This window comes from Carassius gibelio, chromosome A4, assembly GCF_023724105.1.
Source record: "Carassius gibelio isolate Cgi1373 ecotype wild population from Czech Republic chromosome A4, carGib1.2-hapl.c, whole genome shotgun sequence".
Taxonomy (NCBI): Eukaryota; Metazoa; Chordata; class Actinopteri; order Cypriniformes; family Cyprinidae; genus Carassius; species Carassius gibelio.
Genome location: NC_068374.1, coordinates 25,391,172 through 25,418,807, shown reverse-complemented (window position 1 = coordinate 25,418,807; position 27,636 = coordinate 25,391,172). Strand labels below are relative to the sequence as shown.

The window sequence follows — 27,636 nt, the reverse complement described above, 5'->3', positions numbered from 1 at the left end:
TTCATCCAATAGGAATCTGACTTGAAGTTTACGTCACGCCATGTCAAAAAAAATAAATAATAATAATATACATGGTAGTTTTAGCATTGGATTTAATTTATAAACATAACTTTATCCCTCATAAATTCTATAAAATGTCAAATAAAATTTCTTACTAATAAAATAAAAGAAGTATATTTTAAATTAATAAATATTTTTTTTCCTGTTATATATCTTATGACCAAATTTCCTTATCCTTAAACTTTGGACATTATTTCCGGATACTTTGATTATGATCCTACAAAAGTAAATACATTGATAAATAAATAAATAAATAAATAAATAAATAATAAAGCTTCTTTTGTTAGAAATCTAATTTATTTTCTTAGCAAATCTTATATATAAAATTTCACTAAAAACAAACCAGTTTTTATTGTCTTTTTGAAAGATTTTGAAATGTATATTAATACTATTTCATCCTCAGTAAATAAGAAAGGAGAATTACTTTAATATGTAATTATTTTAATTTGTACAGTTTATGTATTAATTAATATCTTACCCTCATGGTCGGTCTCTCTCTCTCTCTCTCTCTCTCTCTCTCTCTCTTCTTCATTGTTATATTTCTTACCAATCAACATTATTATTGTTTTTTTCCCTCTCTCTCTCTCTCTCTCTCTCTCTCTCTCTCTTCTCAATTTTCTTTTTATGTGTTCTGGTGCCATCAATACATGTTGATATGTTTTGTCTATTTTATACAGAATGTCACCTCTGTTACATTTATAAGCATAATAAAAGATAAAAATAAATATTTTTAATTAAATATATATATATATATATAAATTTTTTATTAAAAATATTTATTTAATTTTATATTGCTTTAAGCATATTAATAATGTATATTTATAAAATTGTCAATAAAATCAAATATAACTTATTAAACAAAATATTATTATAATTATTATGGAATGTTCCTTGCAATATTGTTATTTGTTTATTTGTTATTTTAAATAGTGTATGTTACTGGATATGTTTCATATTACTGTAACAAATATAATTTTAGCCATTTTTATGGTTTGAAACAGAAAACAACAAAAAGGCAGTTTCTTTAATTTCTTATATTATTTTTGTTCAGTTCTATTTGTATATACATTAGAAATTGAACAAACACTGATCAAATTATAAATAAAAAAACTATTATTTTTCATCTGTTTATTATTGATTAAAAATGCCATATGCACAATGTGGCAAATAGTAAACCTTACACCCGTCGATATATCAGAAGTGATACAAAAAGAAAGAAAGATAAAGAAAGAAAAAATAAAAACACACCATAAAAAATATGATACAAAAAGTATACTTTTTCTACATTCTTTCACTTATTTCCCTTAACATTTAAAAAAATATACTGGCAATTTCACCCATATGCCCATATGTCTTTGGTTGATTATATCGTTCTTAATGACATCTTTACAATCCTAAAAAAGGCCTTCCTCTCTCTAACTGTTCCCAAAATCATTTAATGCAGTGGTTCCCAATCCTGGTCCTCTTGGACCCCCCCTCCCCCCATTTTAGCTGTCTCCCAATTCATTATATAATATTATATTATATTACAAGTTATAATTAGTAAACCCAATAGAGGGCGACATAGTAACACAGGTTAACGGTGATCACACTGTCGTGCAAGTAACACTCTGGCATAAAATTGACACTTTATATTAGTATAGTGCAGACGAAGACAGTTGAATAACTATGCAAATTCCATAAATAATATGTTTAGTCCATTTACAAAAAATTTCAAAAAGGAGAAACATACTATGCTTGGCCTGGCAGATTAATGCATTACAGGGAAATTCTGTAGTAAAATAATATATGATTTAAAAACGGAAACAAATCAAATTAAACCATATGAATCAAGTTTTGCATTGCAATGCAAAACAAAGTAATGGGTTTGAGATGCACTGTATAGGCAGCTCAGTCTTAGTCCAATATAAGCTCAACAATGAGCTCCTCACAAACTTGAAAATTCATCAATATATATATTACATTCACTCGGTCTCTACAGAATCCACGAACAGAAGTGAATCTTCCTTAATATATGGCTGATAATATTGACAGTTTTTATGTTGGAGATGTGACCAGCTTTAAATAATCAAAATGCAGTGTGAATACCCATTTGAATAACAAGATCAGGAATTTCAACTCCAACCACCTCGTTTCATGGATTCAAAAAGCTCCTTCACATTTTCCATGTCCTCTTTCAGCCTAGCCGGGGCATCTGTCTGATCCAGCTTCTGAGAAACCTGTAAAGAACGAACATTAAAAACGAAAGTTACGCAGCTGTATAATCACTTGCTAAATCGGAATCCTTAATCGTTCCTGACCACACGACTTTCAGATGATTTCTAGGGGAATCCACAGTATCAAATCTCCTTTTCTGTTTTAGTTCAGGAAGTGAAAGTGCTGTTACATTTCTTTTAAGTGGCCTAATAGGTTTTCTTATTAGAATTTCGGTGGCTTCAATGTGCCTTGAAATCCTTTGAAAATTTTCTGTGAAACTGATACCAATGCACATAAAAGCATATGTGCGCTGATAACACGGGATTCGTACCTCACTGAAGTAGCGGAGCATGTATTTGCAGAGTTCACGGAGAGCCGCAGACTCATTGAACTCATTCTGATGTTTCTGACAAAGAAATTGAATTAGCGTTAAGGCATTTCGAATTACAACCATCTTCCTATCAAGCCGCTTTTCATTTAATCTCTAGGTAGTGTCTGAAAAATTGTACCTTCGACTCTTCTTGAAGAAATATTTTCAACTCCTGGCTGCTAATAGAAGGCTGGTCCTTTACTAACTTGTAGTACGACTTCACTTCCTGTTTGTACTGAGGGATGTCTTTGGCGTAGAGTAGCTTATTGGTTGGTGAATGCTGTAGGAGAAATAGAGAGTCAGTAATGATCTCTGTGATATTCATGTTAGGTTTCAGAGGTTACCTTGTCCAGGTTTTGCTCGGCTAGGGAGAAGGAGTCCATAAAAGCCTGAGCGATGACAGACAGACAGCCGTCCAGGTGAGGCGTCTTCTCCATGTCACTGAACACAAAGTTAGGGTTCTTCAGGATGTTCACCCAGAAACGAAGTGGAAGGCTGATGGGGAAATTTGGTAAACCATATTAGTTGTGCGTGAACATATAAACGTTAGTAAATCTTGTGAGGCATTTGATAGACAGCAGTCAGAGCAGCTGCTGGTGGAGCTATGCAATGAATGTGTGTTATCCAGCACCTGTTTGTTTTCCAGATGTGAAGAACATCCGGATCGGAGATTTTTTTCCTCTCTGCTTGTGCATCCAGGAAGTCGAAAAAGTACTTGACAGCCAATGGGGCCTTACTGTTAGGCAGACCCCAGATACTCTTAAACAGGTTCTCCACAAAAGAATGGACTGCCACCTGGTGGACACAATGAGCTCATATTACATATACATATTGTGTACATAATATAAACTCTATATATAGGTCTATTTATTTATATCTGCATGTCTGACTAAATCTACATCTGTCTATCCAACATACAATATACAATAAAATACTTCTATGTGTCAATTATTCTCACCTTGGTGGAGAGCAGCTTGGTGAGGTACATCTCTTTGAATTTTAGTGCTTTTTTCTCTGGATGTTTGCTCAGGTCGGTGTCGATATCTGGATCAACCTAAACCAATCGAAAAGTCCATGTTACTATGTTTATTTGAAATCATCTTTATTCTAGTAAAGTCATTTTACAACAATGTCTTCTTATTTATATCATAAGTGTTTCTCATATACATGTTTATGTTTCATTATAAGAAGAGGCGAAATGGTATCTTTGAACAATTTAAGCGATACAAAGATTCTTATGTTTAGATCTATTTAAAAAACACTTCCTCTCACACAGGAAGACACTGACAAAACCGAAAGTATCACACACCTACAATTTCTTCACTGCATTCTCTCAATGCAATAGCAATTAGATAGAACACATGGACTCACAACAATGACCCGTGGAGGAAAACACAACACAAGTCATTGCTTGACAGATCATTAGGTGTGTCAGTGCAACGAGAAGGACACACCAAAACCAACATTGTGCAGATGTAACACATGCCAACTCACCAGGTGGAAGTACTTGACAGCGAAGTTCTCATCATCTGTGAAACAAAATACCATAATGATGAGTAAATAAACCAGCTATGTAAAACCTGATCCTGGCCCAGCGGTCATGCATTACTGTGCTTTACAATGTATACAGCATGTGTTACAGTACTAGTCTCTAGTGTGGTTACAGTGGGTTTGAGTTGGAACTTAAAAAGGCCACATGCTGGAACCCAAATTTGCACAATGCAGATGTGCTCCAAAAGATACTATAAACACACATGCAAACATAACTAGAGGTGAAGAAAACATGTTCATGCAGAGAAAAGAGACTTCACCAACAGATTTTGCACTTGATGCCACCACTTCCTGTGCACACGGCCAGATTCATCATTGTGCTTCTCTATTAAAAGGTTGCCTGAACATTTGGCCTCTTTGTTAATAGCACCAGTTCAGACTTGTAAAAGTTCACCCAAGGTATAATAATAATATTCCAATAATTCACTCATCATCAAGTAATTTCAAACCCATATGACTTTTTTTTCTTTTTGTCTGTGGAAAACAAAAATTATGTTGTTTAGCAGACTGTTAAAGCTGCTTTTGTCCATATAAAGACATTAAAAGGGGACCAGTGTCTGTCAAGCTCCAAAAAGCACCATAAAGCATTCATAAGGCTTCTGATGTCATATGACAAATTTCAGACTTTCATGCTGTTTTTTTGATAACACTCGTGACCATTGCTTTTTTTTTTTGTATGCAATATGAAGCACAAATATTCTGCTAAACCATTATTGTTATGTGTCACAAGGAGAAAAAATGTCCTGCAGGTTTTGAAAAAGATGAGAGTGAGTGAATGATGACAGAATTGCCATACTTTGGCTGAACTTTGCCATTATTTATGTATTTATTTTTTCAGAACGCTCACATTATATGTTGCAATACTGAATGTTTTGAAGAGTGGTTGGGGGGGGGGGGGGGGGTGTTGCAAAGCTGCAGTATTGTGGTGAGCTAAATAAGTCTTTCTAGAGAACTTCTAATATGAGTTGTCAGTTGCACAGATATTAATGCTCGGAATGCATTGCAAACCCACTTTAAGTACAACAACAGAGTAACAACAAATGCAACCGCAAAATAAACCGCCCAGAAATTTATTAATTTTGAAATTGGGCATGGCATAGTTTCAGTTGACATGGTGAATGATAGGAGGAATGATGACTCACCCTTTACACTGCTCTGAGAACTCAGTGTTGCATGTACTTTTGTTGTGATAACTTTAATGCATGCTCCATCTCCAACCTGGATGGAAAAAATATATTTAAAAACACAAACTCTGAAAAAGCTGAAAAAATAACTACTGTGCTGCAGTAGACTATGGATGTGTTGTAAGTTTCCACAACAGTTAAGCATAATCTGGGTTTATTTGGCCTTGTGATACAAGCTTTGCAAGTGAAAGGTCGTTCTCAAATACCTCAAATAAAGCCAAGCGCCACCCTGAGATCATGAAAATACTGTGCAAGACTAATCAGACAAACTTCTTTTGTGGTGTTTCATTTCTCAAATTTGTATTCATACAGGACTGTGGTAAAGCCACATTTGACAGCCACAATCTATAAGATTACATTTAATATGAAACAAAACAGTGAACATAGTCATGCTGTGGATGTGTAATTAAAACAATTATGTAATTTATGTTGGTGCATGGCACTGGTGTTTTCTCTTCTACTCGTCAGTGCGGTTTCTAATACTTAGTTGGTCTGAATTTCTCCTCCTGATCTCATCCGTGTCACTTAAAAAATAGCATTTTGTGTAGAATTCACATGGGTCTGATACGATTTATGTTCTGCACTGACTCGCTAACACATGACTTGCACTGTTTGTGTGAAAAAACACAAAACCAGACTGCCTCTCACCCCAGCGGTTTACACTTTCTGAATCGTATCCTATGCCCTATACAGTGCACTCCGTGCCATTCAACAAACAGTAATTCTGTCAACAGCAGCTTCAGCATTTATAGAGTAGTGAGTGGGACGCTTCAGATTCTAGACAGCATTTGATTGCACAGAAAATCTGATGAGAAGCTGTGCAGAGTGATATCTTCAAAATCGCTGATAAATATTTGCGGAAGTGAGAGACTGTACGGTTTGAATGCTTATATCTTCTAAATGCGAGTCTTGTCAATAGCTTATGCATAAACTTAAGGCTATAATATTCATACTAAAAGCCAAAAAATATTTATTTTGATTTCATGGAGACTTTAATAGCTGTAAGGCCAATTCGCACTAAGGACAATGACTACAATTGATAATGATACCTATAGATTTTTATTAATCATTCTAACTGTATGAGAGTACTGGATTTCATGTCACAACCATAACAATAACAGCACAGAAGAACAATATCACTGTAATCACTTTCAGTACAACTTTTTCAAGTTGATTACTGATCAGCCAATCAGCATCCATTTTGCTATAATGAACTTTTAAAGGGTTAGTTTGCCCCAAAATGAAAATTATGTCATTAATAACTCACCCTTATGCTGTTCCAAACATGTAAGGCCTCCTTTTATCTTCGGAACACAGTTTAAGATATTTTAGATTTAGTCCGAGAGCTCTCAGTCCCTCCATTGAAGCTGTGTGTACGGTATACTGTCCATGTCCAGAAAGGTAAGAAAAACATCATCAAAGTAGTCCATGTGACATCAGAGGGTTGGTTAGAATTCTTTGAAGCATCAAAAATACATTTTGGTCCAAAAATAGCAAAAACGATGACTTTATTCAGCATTGTCTTCTCTTCAGTGTCTGTGTGAGAGAGAGTTCAAATCAAAGCAGCTGGATTTCCGGTTCGCGAACGAATCATTCAGTTCACCAAATCGAACTGAATCGTTTTAAACGGTTTGCATCTCTAATACGCATTAATCCACAAATGACTTAAGCTGTTAACTTTTTTAATGTGGCTGACACTCCCTCTGAGTTCAAACAAACCAATATCCCGGAGTAATGCATGCACTCAAACAGTACATTGACTGAACTGCTGTGAAGAGAGAACTGAAGATGAACACCGAGCCGAGCCAGATAACGAACGAAAGATTGACTCGTTCACGAGTGAAGAACCGGTTGCATCGGTGTTCGGATCACCAGTAGTTCTTTCGGACAGTTCGATTCAATAAACCGGTTGAAAAAAACGTTTCATCAGTTCTTTTGCGCTCGAAGTAATGGCGTCATTGGCGATGATTGCCCTTGATTCAAGCCTTCGGTTTACCCGCGCCCATAACACTAGCACAGAATCAGTTCAGAATCAATCACCAAAAGAATCAGTTCAGTTCAGACGCTCTGTGTGTCGGTCTGCTTCACGCTGAATCACACATGCGCAGTATCATCAGCTCCTCGGTTCACGAATCGGACACGTCCGACAGAAACGGTTCTTCACTCGTGAACGAGTCAGTCTATTGTTCGTTATCTGGCTGGGCTCGCTGTTCATCACAGCAGTTCAGTCAATGTACTGTTTGAGTGCATGAATTACTCCGGGATATTGGTTTGTTTGAACTCAGAGGGAGTGTCAGCCACATTAAAAAAGTTAAAAGCTTAAGTCATTTGTGGATTAATGCGTATTAGAGATGCGAACCGTTTAAAACGATTCAGTTCGATTTGGTGAACTGAATGATTCGTTCGCGAACCGGAAATCCAGCTGCTTTGATTTGAACTCTCTCTCACACAGACACGGAAGAGAAGACAATGCTGAATAAAGTCGTCGTTTTTGCTATTTTTGGACCAAAATGTATTTTCGATGCTTCAAAAAATTCCAACGAACCCTCTGATGTCACATGGACTACTTTGATGATGTTTTTCTTACCTTTCTGGACATGGACAGTATACTGCACACACAGCTTCAATCGAGGGACTGAGAGCTCTCGGACTAAATCTAAAATATCTTAAACTGTGTTCCGAAGATAAAAGGAGGCCTTACATGTTTGGAACAGCATAAGGGTGAGTTATTAATGACATAATTTTCATTTTTGGGCGAACTAACCGAATGTTTATTAAATGTAGCTGTCTTTACAGCTGTCATTCTTGGAGTGAATGACCAGTTGACGAATTACAGTTAAGGTGACTTCTGTATGGGCTTCAAAAGAGCGGGAGGTTTCTGTTTGCATATGACACAGTCTTTGGAAGACAATGATTGGCTGGCTGTCCAAGAAGAAAAATAAAAGTGCTTTAGGCTGTATTATAAGCCTTCACTTTGAAATTACAGGGATAATTTTTCCTGTTTTACCATACTCTCTTACACACACATTATCTACATATACATATATATATATATATATATATATATATATATATATATATATATATATATATATATGTTCCCACAGTACAATTATTTACAGGGTGGCAACTGCATTCTATAACCAAACTCACACCGTCTATTTTCAGGAAACTTTCATTTCTGGCGCTATGGCATTTTTAAACTGTGTCCCAGATGTTAGCATGTCGGTCACACAGATGATCACTGCACGATCTAACAAGTAGTGTCTTTTTAACTCAGTCATGACTCATGTCATGCAATGTGTGTAAATATATATTTCTTCTTCTTCATGTTCCGTTGATTTTCTCCACTGCTAAAAAAAAAAACTCTTAAGCCTCTTAAATGTCCTCGTCAATACTCTTAACAATTTTGGACCTTAAGAGCTCTTTCAATGGTTAAGATGCCTCCTGAATTACGTTTTTTCTTTACTAGAATCTTTCCTTTAATATTAAGAGGAAACATTCACATTTCTAAGATTTTTCTCAGAGTACTGTTACTAGGAGCAACTCTTAGCACTAAGATTTTTCTGGGTCCGTATGAATAACACTTCTCAGAAATGCTCTTAAGAATAGTCTTATGCTTTGACTTAAGTGTCAAAAAAAAATAGTAAAAAGCTTTTTTAAGGGTAGGGGACTTTTTGAAAGAAGCTAAAAGCAACTTTCAGAAAAAAGTCTAAGACTGATTCTAAAGTGTTGACTGAGGTGACACTTGAGTGTTGTGCCACAAAACGGCTGACCTCAAACTGTGAATCAACAAATAGTGAGCCTGCTCATGTAAAGTCAGCAGCACAACACCAATCATTTAATGTAACTACATTAATATTATTTAATTAAGACATTAAAAGTTTAATATTTAAATGTATTTTTTAAATGCTTTGCATTGTGCAAAATTATCAAAAAATTATTACTGATGCATTTTTTTTCTATTGGTATGCATCCTCATTTAAAGTTGAAGCAATGATGTGAACATGAGTTCCAGAAAAGCCCCACAATCCCCACAAAAGTGGCTTGTTTTTGCAATATGGTTTGGTGGTCAGTTGGAAATTCAATAAACTGCCATACAGTAGTGGCCTAGCACTGCTCCGGGTGTGTGTTCACGGTGTGTTCACTTCTCACTACTGTGTGCACTTGGTTAAATGGGTTAACTGCAGAGCACCAATTCCGAGTATGGGTTACCATACATGGCAAATGTCACGACTTTCACTCGCATGACGTCATAAAGGCAAGTTCACTGATCTATATAAATATAAATACTAGTATAAATAAATATATAAATATAAATCTAGCAACATTTAGTGACCTGTTTTAGCTACTTTTATTGGAAAGCACTTGTCCTTTGTATTTTAATGGTTTAAGTGAAATATGGGGTCATATATATTTATTTTTTAATCCACACATCCCTTTTGGCCACTGTTGTGTTTGGTAAGGTTAGTGACACAGAATGTAAGACCCTGCTTACAGTGTCCTCATTGGTGCATTGCTGCTTTTTCCAATTTACCAGCCAAAAAAAAAAAAACAGAGCGTTGACTTGTTGAGTGGAAGAGGTTATTTCATTCTTACTTTGTCAGTAAAAAAAAAGCAAGCCCATAAGTCCGATATGTCATATTTACATTGGAAAGTGTTTGTCTCCTCCTCTTTGCAGCCATCTTGTTACTCTTAACTAGGTTAGGAGACCTCTTCAGCTCTCTTAAATAGTTTAGGAGCTGAGACCCAGTCTTAACACTTAGGAGACTTTATGTATCACTCTTGTTCTTAATTCTAGGTATAAGAGTAAAATTGTCATTCTTAGAATTTTGACACACTTAGGACTAAACTTTTATTCTGAGCGCCTTTATACATATTGCCCCTGGTCTCTATATATGACCAAAATGGATTTTGTTTTATCAGCTGTCTATATACTCCACTTCTCAAAATGATGTTTAGACCATTTTTTTTTCTCCTGCGCTTACCTGATAATGTTTTAGAGTGTTCAACATGGTAACATGCCCCCGAATCTCTGAGGTCTCATCGACTTCCTGTAGCATGACAAACTTTCCTTCCTTTTCATATTCTGTGAGTGCACAACAAAAAACAGAGAATACAAACAAGAATTAGGTCGGCGGATATTGCGACTGCCAACCTGAAACTGTGTGTTACCAACATACGTATGCTCTATAAGGAAGTTAAAATAAAATAAAATAATATTATAATCATCAACCGTGAGAGAGTGAGAAATAGAGTGTCCACTAACCGATTTCTATATCCCTGATCGGCTGGAAGGGGAAACCAAATTTGCGCTGAAAGGTCTGTAAGATTTTCTCCTTGACCTGTTGTATTGTGTCACATGTCAGTGCGTTGACCTCTAGAGGTTCACTGACCTCGCCTCCAGTTCCCACAGCAAACACCACCTTCAGTTTCTACAGGGGTGGGGGGGGGGGGGGGCAAAACAAAAAGAAACAGTTTTAATGTTTCAATTTCAATTTATGACAGTTTTTCTTTTAATGTGAATAAATGGATAACAAAATGATTTAAGGAAAACGCATCAAAAGAGCTCCAAATAATTAAAAAAATATGACGTAATTGTCTTCAGGTCCGGTTCCCTGAAATAAGGGAATGAGATAATGAGCATTGTATATGGGAAAACTCCTTTTTTCCTTTCTGCTGAAGCCTGACCATTCACGTTTGAGTAGCTGCACAAACCAATGGCGTTTTAGCACTCCAAAAGGGGCGAGGCCTACCGCTTTATAAGTCGACCTGTAATGCCATTCATCAGATCAATCGACTAAAGCCACGATCATCAATTTATGCAGCTTGTAGTGTGGCAAGTTACAGATCTCAATGATAGATATGCCGCTGGACCATGCCCGTGAGGAGGACATTCCCCTTGAGGAGTGGGCTCTCACACCAATAGGGCATTCCAGTCCTTCTGATGCATAAGCCAGAGCTATTGCATCAACAATCCTGGGAGACCCTTCTGGTGGCCACAAAAGCAAATAAACAGCTGTTCAGAATGTCTAAACAGTTTAGATTTAACAGAGACTCTCAGAGCCCTAACAGGGCAGAGAACGTTCAGTCCCTGCTTGCCGTCAACAGCCGGGAGTGCCAATAGGGATATTAAGGCGTGTTTCCACCGTAGGAACTAGGGACTTTGGGCCGGTACTCGGTGTGTTTCCACCGGAGGTGAAAAATGCCCCTCAGAAAGTCCCTGCTGGCTAGGTAGTACTTTTTTCAAAGTTACGGAACTTTCGGGGGTGGTACTTGGGCACTAAACATGCTGATTGGTTGAGTTCACGCAGCATTGTGATTTCAATCACCATTTATTCGGATCAGTTTCAAAATATTACTGTTACTGTGTCATGAAATGTAATTTTAAAATGATTTCAGGTGAGAATATAGTTGTTTAAAACTGTGATTTATTTATAAAAACAGCACCTATTTAAAAATGTTTCTCACTGTTTTCAGAGATGGTCAGCTCCACGCGATCAGCCGAGAGCTCAGTGCTCATGTATCCGCAGAGAGCACTCTCACCTTGGCTAGTCCTTCTGATTTGTGCCGCTGGCTATGATGTCTCTTTAGTGGTTAAATATACACTCCATGGGCAGTATACGGTACACACAGTTTCAATGGAGGGACTGAGAGCTCTCGGATTAAATCTAAAATATCTTAAACTGTTTTCCGAAGATAAACGGAGGTTTCACAGGTTTGGAACGACATGAGAGTGAGTTATTAATGACATAATTTAGATTTTTTGGTGAACTATCCCTTTAATACATAACCAACAGTTTTTGTTTTTCTTGTGGATACTCTTCAAGATGGGTATTTTGATATAATTTTATATGTATTTGTCGGCACAATAGCAACAAGAGGCAAATGTAGGTGTTGAAGTGCTTTGAGATGCGTCTCTCTGCCTGGGGCCTTGTGTGCCACAGAATCGCACGCGTGGCTGCGGAAGTGGGCTCTTAAGGTCATCTGATTTGTGATGATGCATTCATACATTAATTATATTCATTAAAATTATTAATTTTACCATGGTGAATATGCCAAGAGTTGCTGCACGACCAGTTTGAAAGTTCTGCACGACTGCCACTAGAGGGTGAAATGTGACAATCGTGTCCGAATGTCACGTGCAGTGGAAACTCAGTGCAGTGCAGCTTATGAAAAAAAAAAAGAAAAGAAAAAAAGTTTCCTGCGGTGCCCCCCAGACATTTTGCACCCTGGGCAAATGTCGCCAATGCCATCGGCTGGCCCTGCATAGATTAACGTCAGTGTTAACTCAGTGATAGAGTTACTCTCACGGGACACTGCATTTATTCACAAATGAAAATTTTTCTCATCTTCTTTAAAGCCTTACTGGTTATTTAAATGTTTAAATTTGTGTACTTTTCTGCCTTGTGGTTTTTCTGAGCACACTCAAAGCATGGCATGAAAACGAAAAAGCATGTCAAACTGCCTGATTACTAGACTTAGTTATGTTTTGTGCTAATACTGTCAAAACACACAAGGTACATATAGACTCAGTTGGATATGTCTAAAATTAAAGTAAACAACTGAAAGAAACAGATGCATGTCTGTATATTAGATGCGTTAAAACAGCAGGCTACATGCTGCCAACTGTAATTGAAGGGATAGTTGCTGGTCCACATTGACTTTGATAGTAGGAAAAAATTAATCCTATGGATGCCACTGTGAACCAACAACTGTTTGGTTTTCCACCTTCTTCAAAATACTGTTTATGTTTAGCAGAAGGAGGAAACTCATTCAGGTTGAAAAAAATGTTTGAGTTAGTACATGTAGGGATAAAAAGTTTTTGGTAAATAAGTAATTATTTTTTAATAATCTTGATTGAAAAACTTTAAAACAATTGCTTTAGTAGGAATCAATGTGTATAGTGTTTTATTTTTTATACTTGTATACTTTTATAATGCTCCTGCTAAATCCACTTATTGTACCTGAAAATAAAACACTTTATTTTATTTGTATAATATCTGTAATTGTAATATGTATCTTTGTTCTCATTTTTTAATAACAGAGATAAAATAATGACAAATATTTTTATCTTCATCCATTAACTTTGGCCTACATATCCACCATACTATTTCATTATTTTTTATATTTTTTTCTTAAAAGGCTTTATAATAGGGAAATTAGTTTGGCTGTGATACTCAAACAGCTTGGCTTGCAATATAGAAAAGCCAACATGACAAAGAATCATGATAAAATCATTAAAAAATTTAAAAATAATAATTCTATTTTTATGATATCGCCCACCCCTAGCCGATGGGGAACAAACCAGTACAGACTATAAACCCCTGCCCCTTGTCCGTGATTGCGTCCTCAAAACGCCATTTCACCCCTGCCCCTTCTGTGCACCACACTGTTACCCAATACACAAACTTAGCAACTACCATACTAACTATTAATAAGCTGCAAAAATTTGAGGCAAAAGTTGTAGTTAATGGTTTTTCAATAGCGAGAATTAAACCTTAAAATAAAGTGTGACTGTTATTTATTTAAAGGGGGGGTGAAATGCTCGTTTTCACTCAATATCCTGTTAATCTTGAGTACCTATAGAGTAGTACTGCATCTTTCATAACTCCAAAAAGTCTTTAGTATTATTATATTCATAAGAGAAAGATAGTCTGTACCGATTTTTCCCGGAAAAACACGACCGGCTGGAGGCGTGACGTGTGGGCGGAGCTAAAGAATCATGAGCGCCAGTAGGCTTTTGCGTTGAGAGCGTTTGGAAGCTGTGACATTATCGTGAGGACAAAACCAACCAAAACAAACCATGGCTAACAGTCAGATTCAGCGTATATTTATGATCCAGAATCAGATCCAGCGGCTGAAATTTAACAAGAGCAGCATCAGCAACAACGTCTCTATGTGGTATGTACTGAAACTGTATATATTTGCTTAGCGGTTTGGAAAATGAAGTTGCACTTTGTCGTCTTTTTTTTTTTTTTTTTTAAGCTGTACATGTAGAAAGTGCAGTTTGATGACAACATTGCATGTTGTTTACTTGATGTGCTTACGCGCCGATAGCTAAGTTAACAACACTGAAATATTTGAAGCAGTTTTACTCACCGCCTGCGGTTCCAACACACGATCGTGACCCTTTTTCGTTGGGATTGCATTATCCTTAAGAAATAAACGATGTGCAAATCCGGCATCAAACTGGGCCTTGTTTGTAAAACAAGCATCTTCGAAATGCAGGGGAACAAACACAAACACTTGCACAACTCCGTTGATGCTCTGTAAAAATAAACTCCATCCACTGGTCCCTTAATGCTGTTTCTCTTTTGGGTAATCTGTGCAGGGTTGTCTTGCCCTGGCAACCAAAAACACACTCCTTTTGTGACATTTCGCGACGCTCTCGCTCTGATCAGTGAACGTCTGTTGTGCTCTCAGTGCTCTGCTATACGGGAGCGCGCGCTCTTCCGGCAGAAGTGCCCTTAGGACCCATATAAGGAAATTCTGCTCCATCTAACGTCACACAGAGCCATACTCGAAAAAAACTTTACTAAACTTGTGACAAACCGGAAGGAGTATTTTTGGAACAGAAATACTCCTTCAAACGTACAACTTAATTTTTGAAACTTTGTCCATGTTTAGCATGGGAATCCAACTCTTTAACAGTGTAAAAAACTCAGTATGCATGAAATAGCATTTCACCCCCTCTTTAATATCATGTAGATCAAAAAATTTTACACTTTTTTTTTTTTAAACATTGAGTCTGTCCGGGGAAGTTGTGGCCTAGTGCTTAGAGAGTTTGACTCCTAACCCTAGGGTAGTGGGTACAAATCTCGGGCCGGCAATACCACGATTTAGGTGCCCTTGAACAAGGTATTGAACCCCCAACTGCTCCCCGGGCACTGCAGCATAAATGGCTGCCCACTGCTGTGTGTGTGTGTGTGTGCACTTTGGATGGGTTAAATGCAGAGCACGAATTCTGAGTATGGGTCACGTCACTTCGCTTTTTTAAAAATGCTGTATCGACTTAGAATGGCAGTTTTTTAGAACATAATAAATGCACTAGAATTTCATATGACTATGCAGTTTAAAGACTACTTCTTTTTTGTTGTTGTTTTACTGCAATTTCCAGTAAAGCAACAGAACACAACTTTGAACAATGAGTCAGACCATCTTGTGATGCAAATACCTTCCTTTGGAGAAATGACATTTACTCGCTTGGCAATACAGGTACAGTCCAGTTTTGTGAGAGGAAGGCTTGTGCAAAACTGATATCCTCTGCTGAAAGCAGAATGCAGAAGCACAACCAGTCTAACAGTAAGAGACTGCTGCTAATTTTTAGCAGAAGATAATCTGGTCAGATTATTCTGCCCACAAGAAATAATTTATCTTTAGTCTTGCTCTTTGTGTTATTATCAAAAAACTGTTAGAGACCCAACCGTCCAACCACTACTAAAAGTAAGAGCTGCAGGTCAGAAAGAATTGAGAACAGAACATGACAGGTAACAAGAAAATTATAAATAAAAATCTCTAATGGCCCAACGTTAAAGAGATTCAAATATTAAAAAATAAACATTTCTGTCATCATTTGCTCAACATCAAGTTGTCCCAAACCTGTTTGAATTTCTTTCTTCAGCTGAACGGAAGGAAGATATTTTATAAAATGTTAGTAACTCACAAAATGTGAGTTTTTGGTCCAAATAGACAGTATCTTTTTAAGAAATATCTTCTTTTATGTTCTACAGAAGAAAGCATTCATACATGTTTGTAACAACTTTAGGGCAATTAAATGATACAGATTTATTATCGTGGGGTGAACTTAGTCTTATATTAGTCAATTAGTAAAGAAAATAATGTTTCTTGTGAAAGAAACATTGTGCAATGAAAGAGAGGAAGTTACAGGATGCCTTCTGTGGTTTAAGGATGGACATGACGGCAACAGAAAAAGCAGAAGCTTATGCGCATTTGATGTAAGAGGTTTAGAAATGTACACAGATAACAATAAACTTCTGCTCTTTGAGCCTTCCGTCAATCAAAGACTTCTGCATCACGATTTCCACATCACTGTTTCCACAAACATGTTTAGAAACATGATCACAGGAATAAATTACATCTTAAAATATATTAACATAGAAATCAGTTATTTTAAATGTGAATAATATTTGAGAAAATTACTGTTTCACTGTGTTTTGGATTAAATAAATTCAGCCTAAAGGAGCATAAGCTAATAAACCGCACTGACCTTTTAACCAAACGTTTTCAGTGGTTTTGAGTGCAGGAAAGGAAATATTGAATGTTTTTGAATAAAATGGGGAATTCTTAAAACTTGAATGTGGCATGCAGATTTCAGAAAGGGGTTTCTAAAGTCAGTACTTTTAATAACCGATCATTTTTGCAAACACTTCCTCATTTGCATAAAACAGACAGTAAAAGAGGAAATACTGACCAAGGCCTCAAACTCCTGGGCTTGGCAGAGAAGCCAGTCCTCGCTAAGAGTGTACAGAGCTTTCTCTGTCACTGAATCCACAGGCCCTTTAGAGATTTGCTGAGTCAGAGCTGACACCAACAGGAAGAGAGGTTGTCCAACTGATTCCTATGGAGGAAACACACGTTTTGTGTATAAACATGTGAGCACATGTGAGTAGTTAAAGATAATATGTGCTTTATAATTTCACTATACAATGGACGGACCCTGAGGAAACCGTACAGACAGACGGACACCCAGTTGGTAAGAAGCTTCTCCACTATGGACTCTGTGCGGCGCAGGAGAAGTTTGGGATTTGCATTGCTGGACTGGTCCATCAGACTCTGCAGAAGGTCCTCCATTACCTCTGTGAGATAAACCAGGTCTCCATGAAAGGCCAGAGTCAACAGAGATGCCACTGTACACCTGAGAGAGAGAGGAACAGAAAGAGAGGAACAAAAACACAAGGTATAAAGAACAGAAGAAAGATGAGTAGATAAAGGGTCAGACACTGAGTGCTACTGTTACACACCTGTCTCACACATTTATATTTAAAATGCAATCAGAATCCAACCATGGATGTTGCATTTTCTTGTATTATTGTTTATTTAATTTTTTTTATATTGATGCTTTGAAAAACCATCAAGCCAATAAAGTATTCTGAAACAAAATTGTTGTGTTTTATTTTCTTAATTTAATCTTATATGTTATTTAGCAAATGTTTTTCATGTATGCCATTTTTTTCTTTATATGACTTATTATTTTGCAATGCTAGCTAAATTATTTTGTGGGGTTTCATGCAATATTTGTCTTCATGAATAAGAGATAAGACGGAATGTCTCCATTTCAAGGTTTTTTTGACACGCTGTTCTGAAGCAGTTTGATATAACAGTTATTAGATTTGCGCCTGTCAAACAAAGTCTGAGTGTTGCAATATACACAGTTAAGATTACTCAATAAACACTGTGCATTTTCTAGCATGATAACATGATAAAATTTTCATTTCCTGCTTCCTGGTCCTCAGGCCTCCTCCCAGATGGATAGAAGAGTTTTAGTTTAAAAGGTTTTGGGTATTTGACGAAATGCAGTGTAGCTGATTTTGGGTATCATACAAAACTCTCCTGACTCATTTTAGATACCAAACAAAAGGATATAGTCTAACAGGATATAATTTAGAGACTGGTTGCAATATTCTTGCAAGGAGATTCGATCAAACACCATCAAGCCAATCAAGTACTTTGAAACTAAAACTAAATCTATTAAAGGGGTCATATAAATTAGTGATCGACCGATGTATCGGTTTACCGATATTTTTCCCGATATTTAAGCATTTTTCCATAATCGGGTATCGGTTTTGTAATATCGGATTCGCCGATTTACGGCGCCATCTTGTGGCCGTTTTGAGATTTCCGCCATTGCAGCCCGGGCGTCTGAGGTGATCAGTCAACAACAACTCAGTGCACAAGTAAAGTATATGTTCTACTTGGTTTGCTTTAATTAATCAACTTTATTTAACATAACAGACATGCACAAATGAGATCTGAGACATAAATTCCTGATATAGTTAATTTATGCAGCTTGTTTCTAAACAATTGAGACGAACTCATCGAGTTACGTAGTGTTCGTCATGTCCTGCTCCAATAAAGACGTATCTTTAAATGAATTAAATAAAACAGACATGAATGAGTGCATGTTGAAAATAAAAAAAAAATGTTTTTTTTATTCTTTTATTATGTGTTTTATGTTCTGTCGCTGTTATTCTGTTGTACTGCGGAGCTTCTGTCACGAAAACAAATTCCTCGTACGCTATGTGTAAACATACCTGGCAATAAAGCTCATTCTGATTCTGATTCTGATTCTGAAAAGCGTTGAATTTAATTCTCTATCTGTTGTATTTGCTCACCATTAGTCTAGAAGAGAAAGTTTGTTCATATTGCTTAGCAACTGACGGATGATCTGGAGGCTTAAGCACGGCCACTGAATGAAACTTTTGACAAGATTATCTTGTTTAAACACCCTAGATTATATTTTAATTTACTACATAACAAATATTTCGCTAATACACATATAAATATAGCCTACCGCTTTGTGGAAATTAATTATTTTTATTATCTCCATGCGCGATCGCGGTTGATTAAGTTATAATCAAACAGCACTTTGTCAGTTGGCATTTCATGATTAAACATTAGATTAAATTTAGATCATAAAATGCCAACTGACAAGTGCTGTTTAACTTTATATAGTCTCGGGAAAAAAAGTTCGTTCATATTGCTCAGCACCTGGGTTGATGATCAGGAAGCCTCAAGCAATGCCACTGAATGAAACTTTTGACAAGATTATCTTGTTTAAACACACTAGATTATATTATCATTTACTACATAACAATTATTTCGCTAATACACATATACATATACCGCTTTGTGGAAATTAATTATTTATTATCTCCATGCGCGATCGCGGTTGATTAAATTATAGTCAAACAGCACTTTGCATTTCATGATCTAACGTTAGATTGAATCTAGATCATAAAATGCCAACTGACAAGTGCTGTTTAATTTTATATAGTCTCGGGATAAAAGTTCGTTCATATTGCTCAGCACCTGACTGGGTTGATGATTAGGAAGCCTCATGCACGGCCACTGCATAAAACTTTTGAAGGAAGCAGGCTTACAGGGCAGAATGCTGAAAGACTCTGTTTTCTACACTAAAACCTAGTTCTGCTTAACTGGGAGTATTAAGTTACACTACTAAATAGCTATGCACTCCTAAATAGCCCTCCCGCCCACACCAATATGTTAGAATCATTTTTGTGCTTTATTTTTTTACCCGTTTTTATTTTTTTATCTCATCAAAGCTTTTATTTTAAAACAAAGACACTTGCACTTGCACAGTGCACTTAAATTTTTTGGACTCAGACCCCTCTATTTATTTGTGTATAAATATAAAGTTTTTTTTGTATGCAAGGAAGGAGTGATTGTTATAAATAAAATGTTTTTTTTCAGCTCATTTGTGTTGTAATAATTGTCAGAAACAGAAGTATAACAGTAAATAAATATCGGTTCTGCATATCGGTTATCGGGTACATAAACATGCAAATAATCGGTATCGGTATCGGTTATAAAAAATCAATATCGGTCGATCACTAATATAAATTAACATTTTTCCTTTCTCTGTGGAGTGTTACAAGCTTTTTGTGCATGAAGAAGATCTGTAAAGTTGAAAAGACTAAAAATTCAAATCCAAAGATATATTCTTAATCAAATCTGCCACGCCCCCCCAAAAACGGCTTGTTCAAACACGCCCCCACACGTCTACATCACTATGTGGAAATACTTGCCCAGTAATGCCCCCCAAATGTGCACACAAAGAAAGAAGGCTTGTTTTCAGTAACCACGGTTAAAGCAGCCATGTCAGGGAGATGCTGTGCATCAAGATGAATGCAAAAGCACATTATTTGGCCTTTCCGAAAGTCGATGCTTTTAGGAATCTTTAAGAATACTTACAACAGAACAGAAGCAAATTTTATGGACGACCGTTTCATGAAACTAGGAGAGGAGGTAATTCTGACTTTGCTACGACAATCTGGCGCTTCTGAATCAGGTACTGTATGTACCGGATTTTCCGGACTATAAATTGCACTTTTAGAGACATGCATTGCTCTTGTCATATTATCACAACCATGCAGTGTTCTTAACAACATAATGCATATTTTAGGTTTCAGAAATGTGAATACATATAAGTACTAATAACAATACATTTAGAGTTTGAAAAATACACACATATGTCTAGGGAATCAACAATAACAATCGATTCAAATTTAATTTGCAGATGTGTTTTATTCACATCAGATACACATAGTGTAAGTAACTATAAAACTCACTCTATTCTTCACCCAGTTCACCGGCCACTTATTACATGTATTTTGGGAGAAACTTATGAATTCATCTGCTGTAAATCTCACTGACATGACGGTGCCCTTCTCACATTACAGATCATAATCAAGATCATTTAGAAAGATTTTGAAATGACCAAACACATTCATTTACACATGTTTTTGAGTCGGAATATCAGATTGTTCATGACCGGTATGCAAATTAGTGAATATTTTAAATGGAAAAGGAAATAAAAGCGATCCATCTGTCATACAGTGTTTTCGTGGTTGCGGTGTGTCACGTGACAAGCCTGAAGTGTTTCTAAAACAGCGGTTGTCTTAAAAAAGACCCACTCTGGGGGGACCGCTAGAATATTTTAAACTCACCACTGAAAAAAACACAAATCTGTTATTATCTGTTTATGCTTCTAACCAATAGGCATCATGTCTAGGCCTCAAAAAATGGTCATTTGACCAGGTTTATCAAATCATCTTCAAATAGAGGTGAGAAAATATTCACACCATCTTGTTTCTCTTTTGTAAGTCGCTTTGGATAAAAGTGCCTGCTAAATGCATACATTTAAATGTCTTCAACTCACTTGTCTTTTATGCTGAAGTTTTTCTGCTCCTCTAATGCATGCACAAAACAGCTGAGAAACTGCTTATCCCTGATCAGTGCAGCAAAAGCCTGACATTTCTCATCAACAGTTGTCTGCTCAGAGTCCTTACCACAAAAATATGACAGAGATAAAACATTTAGTTTTACACAGTGTTATACATTTATATTTCATACACTACAAAAGAGATTACAGCATCTTACCTGCCCAATGTCTCTGATCATGACTGCGGCCAGAGGGCCAGCCTAGAGAAAATATATATTGAACAAACAAATACATAAAGTAATTCTACAAGAAAAAGGGAATTTCAGATAGATAAAAAAAAATAGTGAACCTCAGGAAAGAATATTTTTGAGGCAAAGTGCTTGTAGTCCAAGAAAGGTATGGCTCCAACATTATCGATTAAATCCGATTTTTCTGTCTGCAAGTCAACAAAGCCTGTCAAAACAAACAAGCAAACAAACATAAATGCATGATGTAATCATAAACAACTAGACATTATATAGTTCTAAGAAGTATGTCAGCAATATAAGCATTAAAGGTATAGTCCGCTCGTATGACAGTTAGTACAAGCTAGAGATTAGTTTATAAAGTTTTAAATATGGATATTTTTTACAAAAACTCAATGATTCACTTCAGGAGGTCTTTATACCCCCCCCCCCCCCCACCCATAAGGGAAACTTTTTACTATGGATGGATGCACTTTATTGGACTTCTTTTGGACTATATAAAAAAACACCCCCTCACTATCGTTATAAAGCTTGGAAGAGTCAGGACACTTTTTAATATACTCCAATTGGAGTCATCTGAAAGAAGAAAGCCATATACGCCTATGGGATTTTTTATTTTATTTTATAAACTGCCATGCACATTGCTTAGGAAAGTAATAGTTGCATGATTTGAGATATCATTTGTGTCTTTTGCACAAATGTGCATGAGGAGTTACACAACAATGTTTAATATTTACGGTTAGCTGTGTGTTTATAACTAAGCTTGAGCTACATTGATGCATACAAACGCCACAAAGACCGACATTTCAAAGATGGCCAACCTTGTCGTATATCCCTTCTGATTTTGCATTCCAGCATTTCCAGGTCCTTGTTCATTCTCTCATTCATTTGTCTCTGGCTCTTACGGTGAATAATTACTCCAACTAGACAGATGAGCAAACACAAACATTAGTATCTGAGGACTATTGTGAAAATATGTGATGTCAATCTGAAATCACTTACCAACAGCACCCAGAATTATGAGCAGAATCAATGCAGCAAAGATGGATACATATATTATTTTACTACTTCGAGAATCAAAATTGAGGTTTTTAGAAAAATTCCTGATTACTATCTGAAAATTAAAGTAAAAGAAGGAAAGTTTTGTGTGTAAGATATATAAAGGACATTAATAATTTACAATAATTACTTCAGACAATTTACATAAAGACATGAATATTTACACTCACATTGAGTGTGTCCACTGCTGAGATGGCTCCTGATTCTCCTTTAATCTTACAGATGATGGCATTGGACTCAATCTTTTCCAAAACACACAGATACCGCTGATCTCCCTGTAGACCCGTCACAGTCACCTCATTCATACTCAAATTCAACATATCTGTCTTTTTCTGAGAAACAGAGAGTGTGGGGTGATTTGGAGGTTTGTGTGTTTCACATGCTGATGTTCAGAAACATAACAGTATTAACTAAGTGCCAATCAGGGGCCGGCACGCATGGCAAAAATGTAGAATGTAGACTAAAGTTAAACTCACTGTATCACTAAACTCACCTGAATGTTCACTTGTAGATCATTGGCCACCTGTAAGGTGGTGAATCCAGTGAATTCAGGATCAGGCTGGTAGGACAAATAATCCACACAGTCCACAGTGAAGTTCCCAACATTCAGCAACAATCTAAACTGACCACTGCCATCATAAGGAACAGAGACGAACCACACATCCTGAGAAAGAGAGACAATGAAAATATCAATCTAATACAGTACATGTTACATTTAAAGCTGCGTGAAGGCTGTTAATACTATTAAGGTCATTAGTTGATATTAGAATTCTGACACAAACAAGCAAATAATTATTTTCTTGTCAACTGATAATTAATTTTAAAATTAAAATATTACAATTCTATACTATTTTGTTTAAATAGCCAAAGAACTCAAATCATTGGCTTGAAATGTTTACGCATCATAAGTTGGAATTTATTAACAGCGAACCTCTATGTATCAGATAAAGTATCGTGAGCAATTGCAGAAATAATAAGCACACATCTTACCCCTGAGCTTGTGTTGTATTGTGTTTTCATCACTTTATTAGAGGGAAGTACAGTAACTGACTCCACTAATTCCAGATTGCTCCCCTGAAGATGAATCTTCCTTCCACCACTGAATGAAGAGACATTTAAAACAACTTCAATATACATATATATATATATATATATATATATATATATATATATATATACATACACATACATATATATATGATTAAAATGTTCTGTATGACATTGGATTCATTAATTATAATGTGCAGTTGTCATCTTGAGGAGCTGATGGGATGTGGAAGACAGCGGTCTGACCTGCTCCAGCTGACTGTGGGCTGTATTCCAGTGCAGCTGGGCTGAGAACTGTAAGTGATGATGCTGTTACCATGACAACGGTCGTCAGGAGTAACAACACACACTTTCACTGTTCCTTTAGTTCCACTGGGAGGAATGTGGAACCTTAACGTGTCACTGGAGCGATCAAACACTGGAGATCTGAAGGAAGAGATATACAGTATGATTTATCTGAACCTACACACATTCATATATACACCACTAAACAAACACAGAGTCTCACTCTTTAGAAATGCACTCCAGATCCCCTTGAATACGGATTTTAGTAACAGATTCCAGGTTCCTTCCTCTTAGTAAAACATTGTTTCTGCCATGGAAAGAAACCTTGTTCGGCTCCAGAGAAAGAATCTCTGGCTTCTACAAAACACCAAAGGTTGCACTCAGTTACAAAACAAGAACAAAAACTGAATATAAACAAAATAACAGAAGTTAAAATTAATTTAATTACTTACTATATAAAAAGTTATAATTGATTATATAATTTATCAATATAATTTTTATTAAATTTAAATTTAATTTAGGTAGTATTACTAGTAGTATTAAGTATTTATACTAGACGTATTAGTATTTTAAATACACATTGATAAAATATATATGTAAATTTGAATAAATAATTATAATTTTTTAAGAATAATATTTGTGACAAATAGTTTCTCAAATGAGGAAACAAAATCCTCAGTCTCTTCTAAAGTCATATTCATTTGAAATAGGAACATACTGTGAAAAACAACATCCCTGTCCTGTGACGTTAGGCTCATAATCAGTGTGACACTTACATTGTAGACCATCTCAGAGAGAAGATATTTACATTCATCCTAAAAAGTAAAGAAAGAGCAGCTCATGTCATTCCTGAGTTCATTAAGTCAACACAATGACAGTTCAGCTCTCAACGCTGATTAAAATGTTTATTAAGGTTTTTTCCCCAATACAGATATACTGAAGAACTAGAATATAGGTTACACATCGTCTCACCTGTGTGTGTAACTGCAGCCCACTTCCATGTGTCCAATCACAACGCTTGGAGGAAGAGGACCAGTGACACCCAGATGAGACACACTGCATGCACCTGCATTTAATTTATGTTATTTATCATTTCATAATTGGGAGTTTAAATTCTTTCAAAAATCTTATATACTATATTTTCTCACTGTGTATAAGAAGCATTTGGTGAATTTTCTGTGATACTGGAGCAGTTTGTCAGCGTCAGTGTCTCTGTGATCTTCTGATCCTCAATAGTAACTGTAGCAGAGACTCTTAAACCTGAACAGATAATCAAAAATGTATATGATCATAAACAATCATATAGCACATAAAAAAACTCACTAAAGGAGAACCAACCTCCAGTGTATAGAATCTGGTCAGAAAAACTACAGGAGCAGTTTGGGAAAACTGCAGGTGGATCAGACCTGTCACACAGGTTCATGGTTCCTGTGTTGAAGGTACATGAGAAGGCAGGATTTCCTGTGCTCTCCAGACTCAAGGAGAGAAATAGAGTAATCTGTGTAGAAGAGGGCAATGGCTGGTAAAAAGCAGTCTTCTAAATATAAACTAAATGATAATAAGTAAATAATTGTAGATGTCTACCTTTCTAAAAGAATTCTCTGCTATCTGAAAAGAAAACAGCCGTGTCTGGAGAGAGTTTTTTGGGATGGAGACCCATGAAGTATTTGAACATTCATCTCGAGGAGAACATCTAAATAAAAACCGGATCAGCCAGTATATCACTACAGAACTGTTGCACACTGCTCATCTTGTCCATATAGATGATGAGAAGATAACATACTGTTCTACAATTAGGAATATTAATGTAGATGCAGAACAGATCTCATGTGTGATGTGTGAAAATCACATATGATAAAGACAGACTGACCTGTGTGTGTTCACACACCAGCCGCAGAGAGGATCCAGAGCAGCTCTGCAGTCTTTCAGACTGATGTATTCAGCACACTGAACCACAGACATTCTTCTTAACTATATGAACAACATAAGCAGAAAGAGACTGTATGACAATGTGATCAGTAACAGTAACTGTACAGTAACTGCATAGTTTAATTCAGGGCTTTCTAACACTGGGGCATGGGAGAATTGCTTTTTTTCACTGATTAAAACAATATCTTGGATCAACTTTTGTTTGTTAACTGGAAATTTGAAACCTTCACCTGTTTCTTGAGAGCGATGTAGATATGTTTGAAATCTACTGGATCGAAGTGCATTCTGGGAAACACTGCTCGCTCATCATCAGATTTGAACAACACTGTTGGACAGCCTGGAGTGAATTTCTCATCCAACACAAGCTAGAAAAACATAACACAGAAATAGAAATTATGAATTATGACTGCTTAGAGGTTTATTTGTAAGTGGAAATGCTGTGCAGGTATTTAGAATTAAAAACTCATTGAGAATAGTGAAAATAAAGACATGTGTGGGCCAGAAGTGAAGGAGACCTTTATGAGTTGACCATCACTGGTTCCTATGAACAGCACAATCCAGGATCCACTTCTAACTGATGTCACTGCTGACATTGAGCTGTACTTGAACACCACAGAGAGCGGCTGAAGTTCAGTATCACTCTGGAACATAAACAACAAACTGAAACTTTATATGACTTTAATTCAGTATACCTTTAATCAGGCAACAGGTTATTCTATCTTTATAGTAAAATGTTGTTATTTTTGTGTGTATATTAAAATACATGAATGCAGTTTCCAACCTCAGAACCACACGTATTTTCACCATTATGACAGAAGCCCTTCACTCGTCCTTTAACATGACTGATGTCGTACAGAGCCAGCGCGCTGTTCTCCGGATCCTGCTGATTCTGTGCACTGAACACACCTGCCCAAATAACTCTGTTCACTGAGGGAATAACGGTGCTGGCGACGAGCACTGGACGAGCTTTATCACTGCAGCATCGTATCCTTGAAGCCTGTAGGGATCTGATGATTTCTCCCTTTTTTCCTTTAGAGCTGTTCATCCACAGGACGAGCACTTTCCTCTCGGAGTCAGTCTTTGTGTTGAGAAATAAGTAAGATTCTGAGGGTGAATCTCTCTGGAATCCATCAACAAACTGCACATCTCTCACAGTGCTCTGAATCATGGCATCTGATCCATCCGCTACTTTTGAGAAAATCCCACCAAATTGAGAGTGTAAAGTGTTCCACAAGATAACAACAGAATACCTGAAATCTTGAGGTTTTGGATCGTCGTCTTTTTTCCCAACCAAAAGGTACCTACTGCTACTTGTACCGGCTATGAAGGCAATAGATTTCTCATCCTGTCGAGGTCCGATCAGTAGATTACTTTCATAGTAAATTATGTTTGTAATGTCATTTATATCAAGAACTTCACAATATCCCTTATCAAAGGTCCCACATGTTATCAAGGTGCTGTTGGTGTCAAAAGGCACCAGAATGTTGACTCTGTTGTGTTCAGTGGCATTAGTGATGTCTTTGCTCTTCTCCTCATAAAGATCGTGTCTCATCTGATGTAGTCGATGATCAGTAAGAACAAATAACGTACTGTTACCAACTACAAAGTCCTTGATATCTCCATCGAAGTCATGCACATCACCGCAAATGCAATATTTCAAAAGTAAAAGTATTCCGAGTAAGTATTCTCTCATCTTGCACATCTGTTGTGCATCTGAAGTCTCGAGATCTTGTCACAGAGGTCAACTTCTCTCAGACGCGTGCACTCGTGAAGTGGATGGAAGTG

The 27,636-nt window shown here is 36.5% G+C and overlaps 1 protein-coding gene across 1 annotated transcript; it reads right to left on the bottom strand.

Annotated features, from left to right (window-relative positions):
* Positions 1 to 1,173: 1,173 nt before the first annotated feature.
* Positions 1,174 to 27,636, bottom strand: LOC127974607 (plexin-C1). The gene is made up of 31 exons (XM_052578002.1): positions 26,633 to 27,636; positions 26,367 to 26,492; positions 26,082 to 26,216; positions 25,793 to 25,893; positions 25,507 to 25,615; positions 25,261 to 25,420; positions 25,071 to 25,182; positions 24,895 to 24,988; positions 24,699 to 24,737; positions 24,146 to 24,279; positions 23,884 to 24,063; positions 23,581 to 23,689; positions 23,084 to 23,254; positions 22,761 to 22,922; positions 22,534 to 22,645; positions 22,353 to 22,454; positions 21,636 to 21,739; positions 21,505 to 21,546; positions 21,284 to 21,408; positions 17,041 to 17,239; positions 16,796 to 16,942; positions 10,631 to 10,796; positions 10,350 to 10,450; positions 5,320 to 5,395; positions 4,121 to 4,155; positions 3,585 to 3,680; positions 3,258 to 3,421; positions 2,971 to 3,121; positions 2,766 to 2,906; positions 2,588 to 2,662; positions 1,174 to 2,279 (listed from the first exon to the last, which is right to left on the bottom strand). The coding sequence occupies exons 1-31, from the start codon at positions 27,551 to 27,553 to the stop codon at positions 2,175 to 2,177; spliced, it is 4,494 nt and encodes a 1,497-aa protein (XP_052433962.1). The 5' UTR covers positions 27,554 to 27,636; the 3' UTR covers positions 1,174 to 2,174.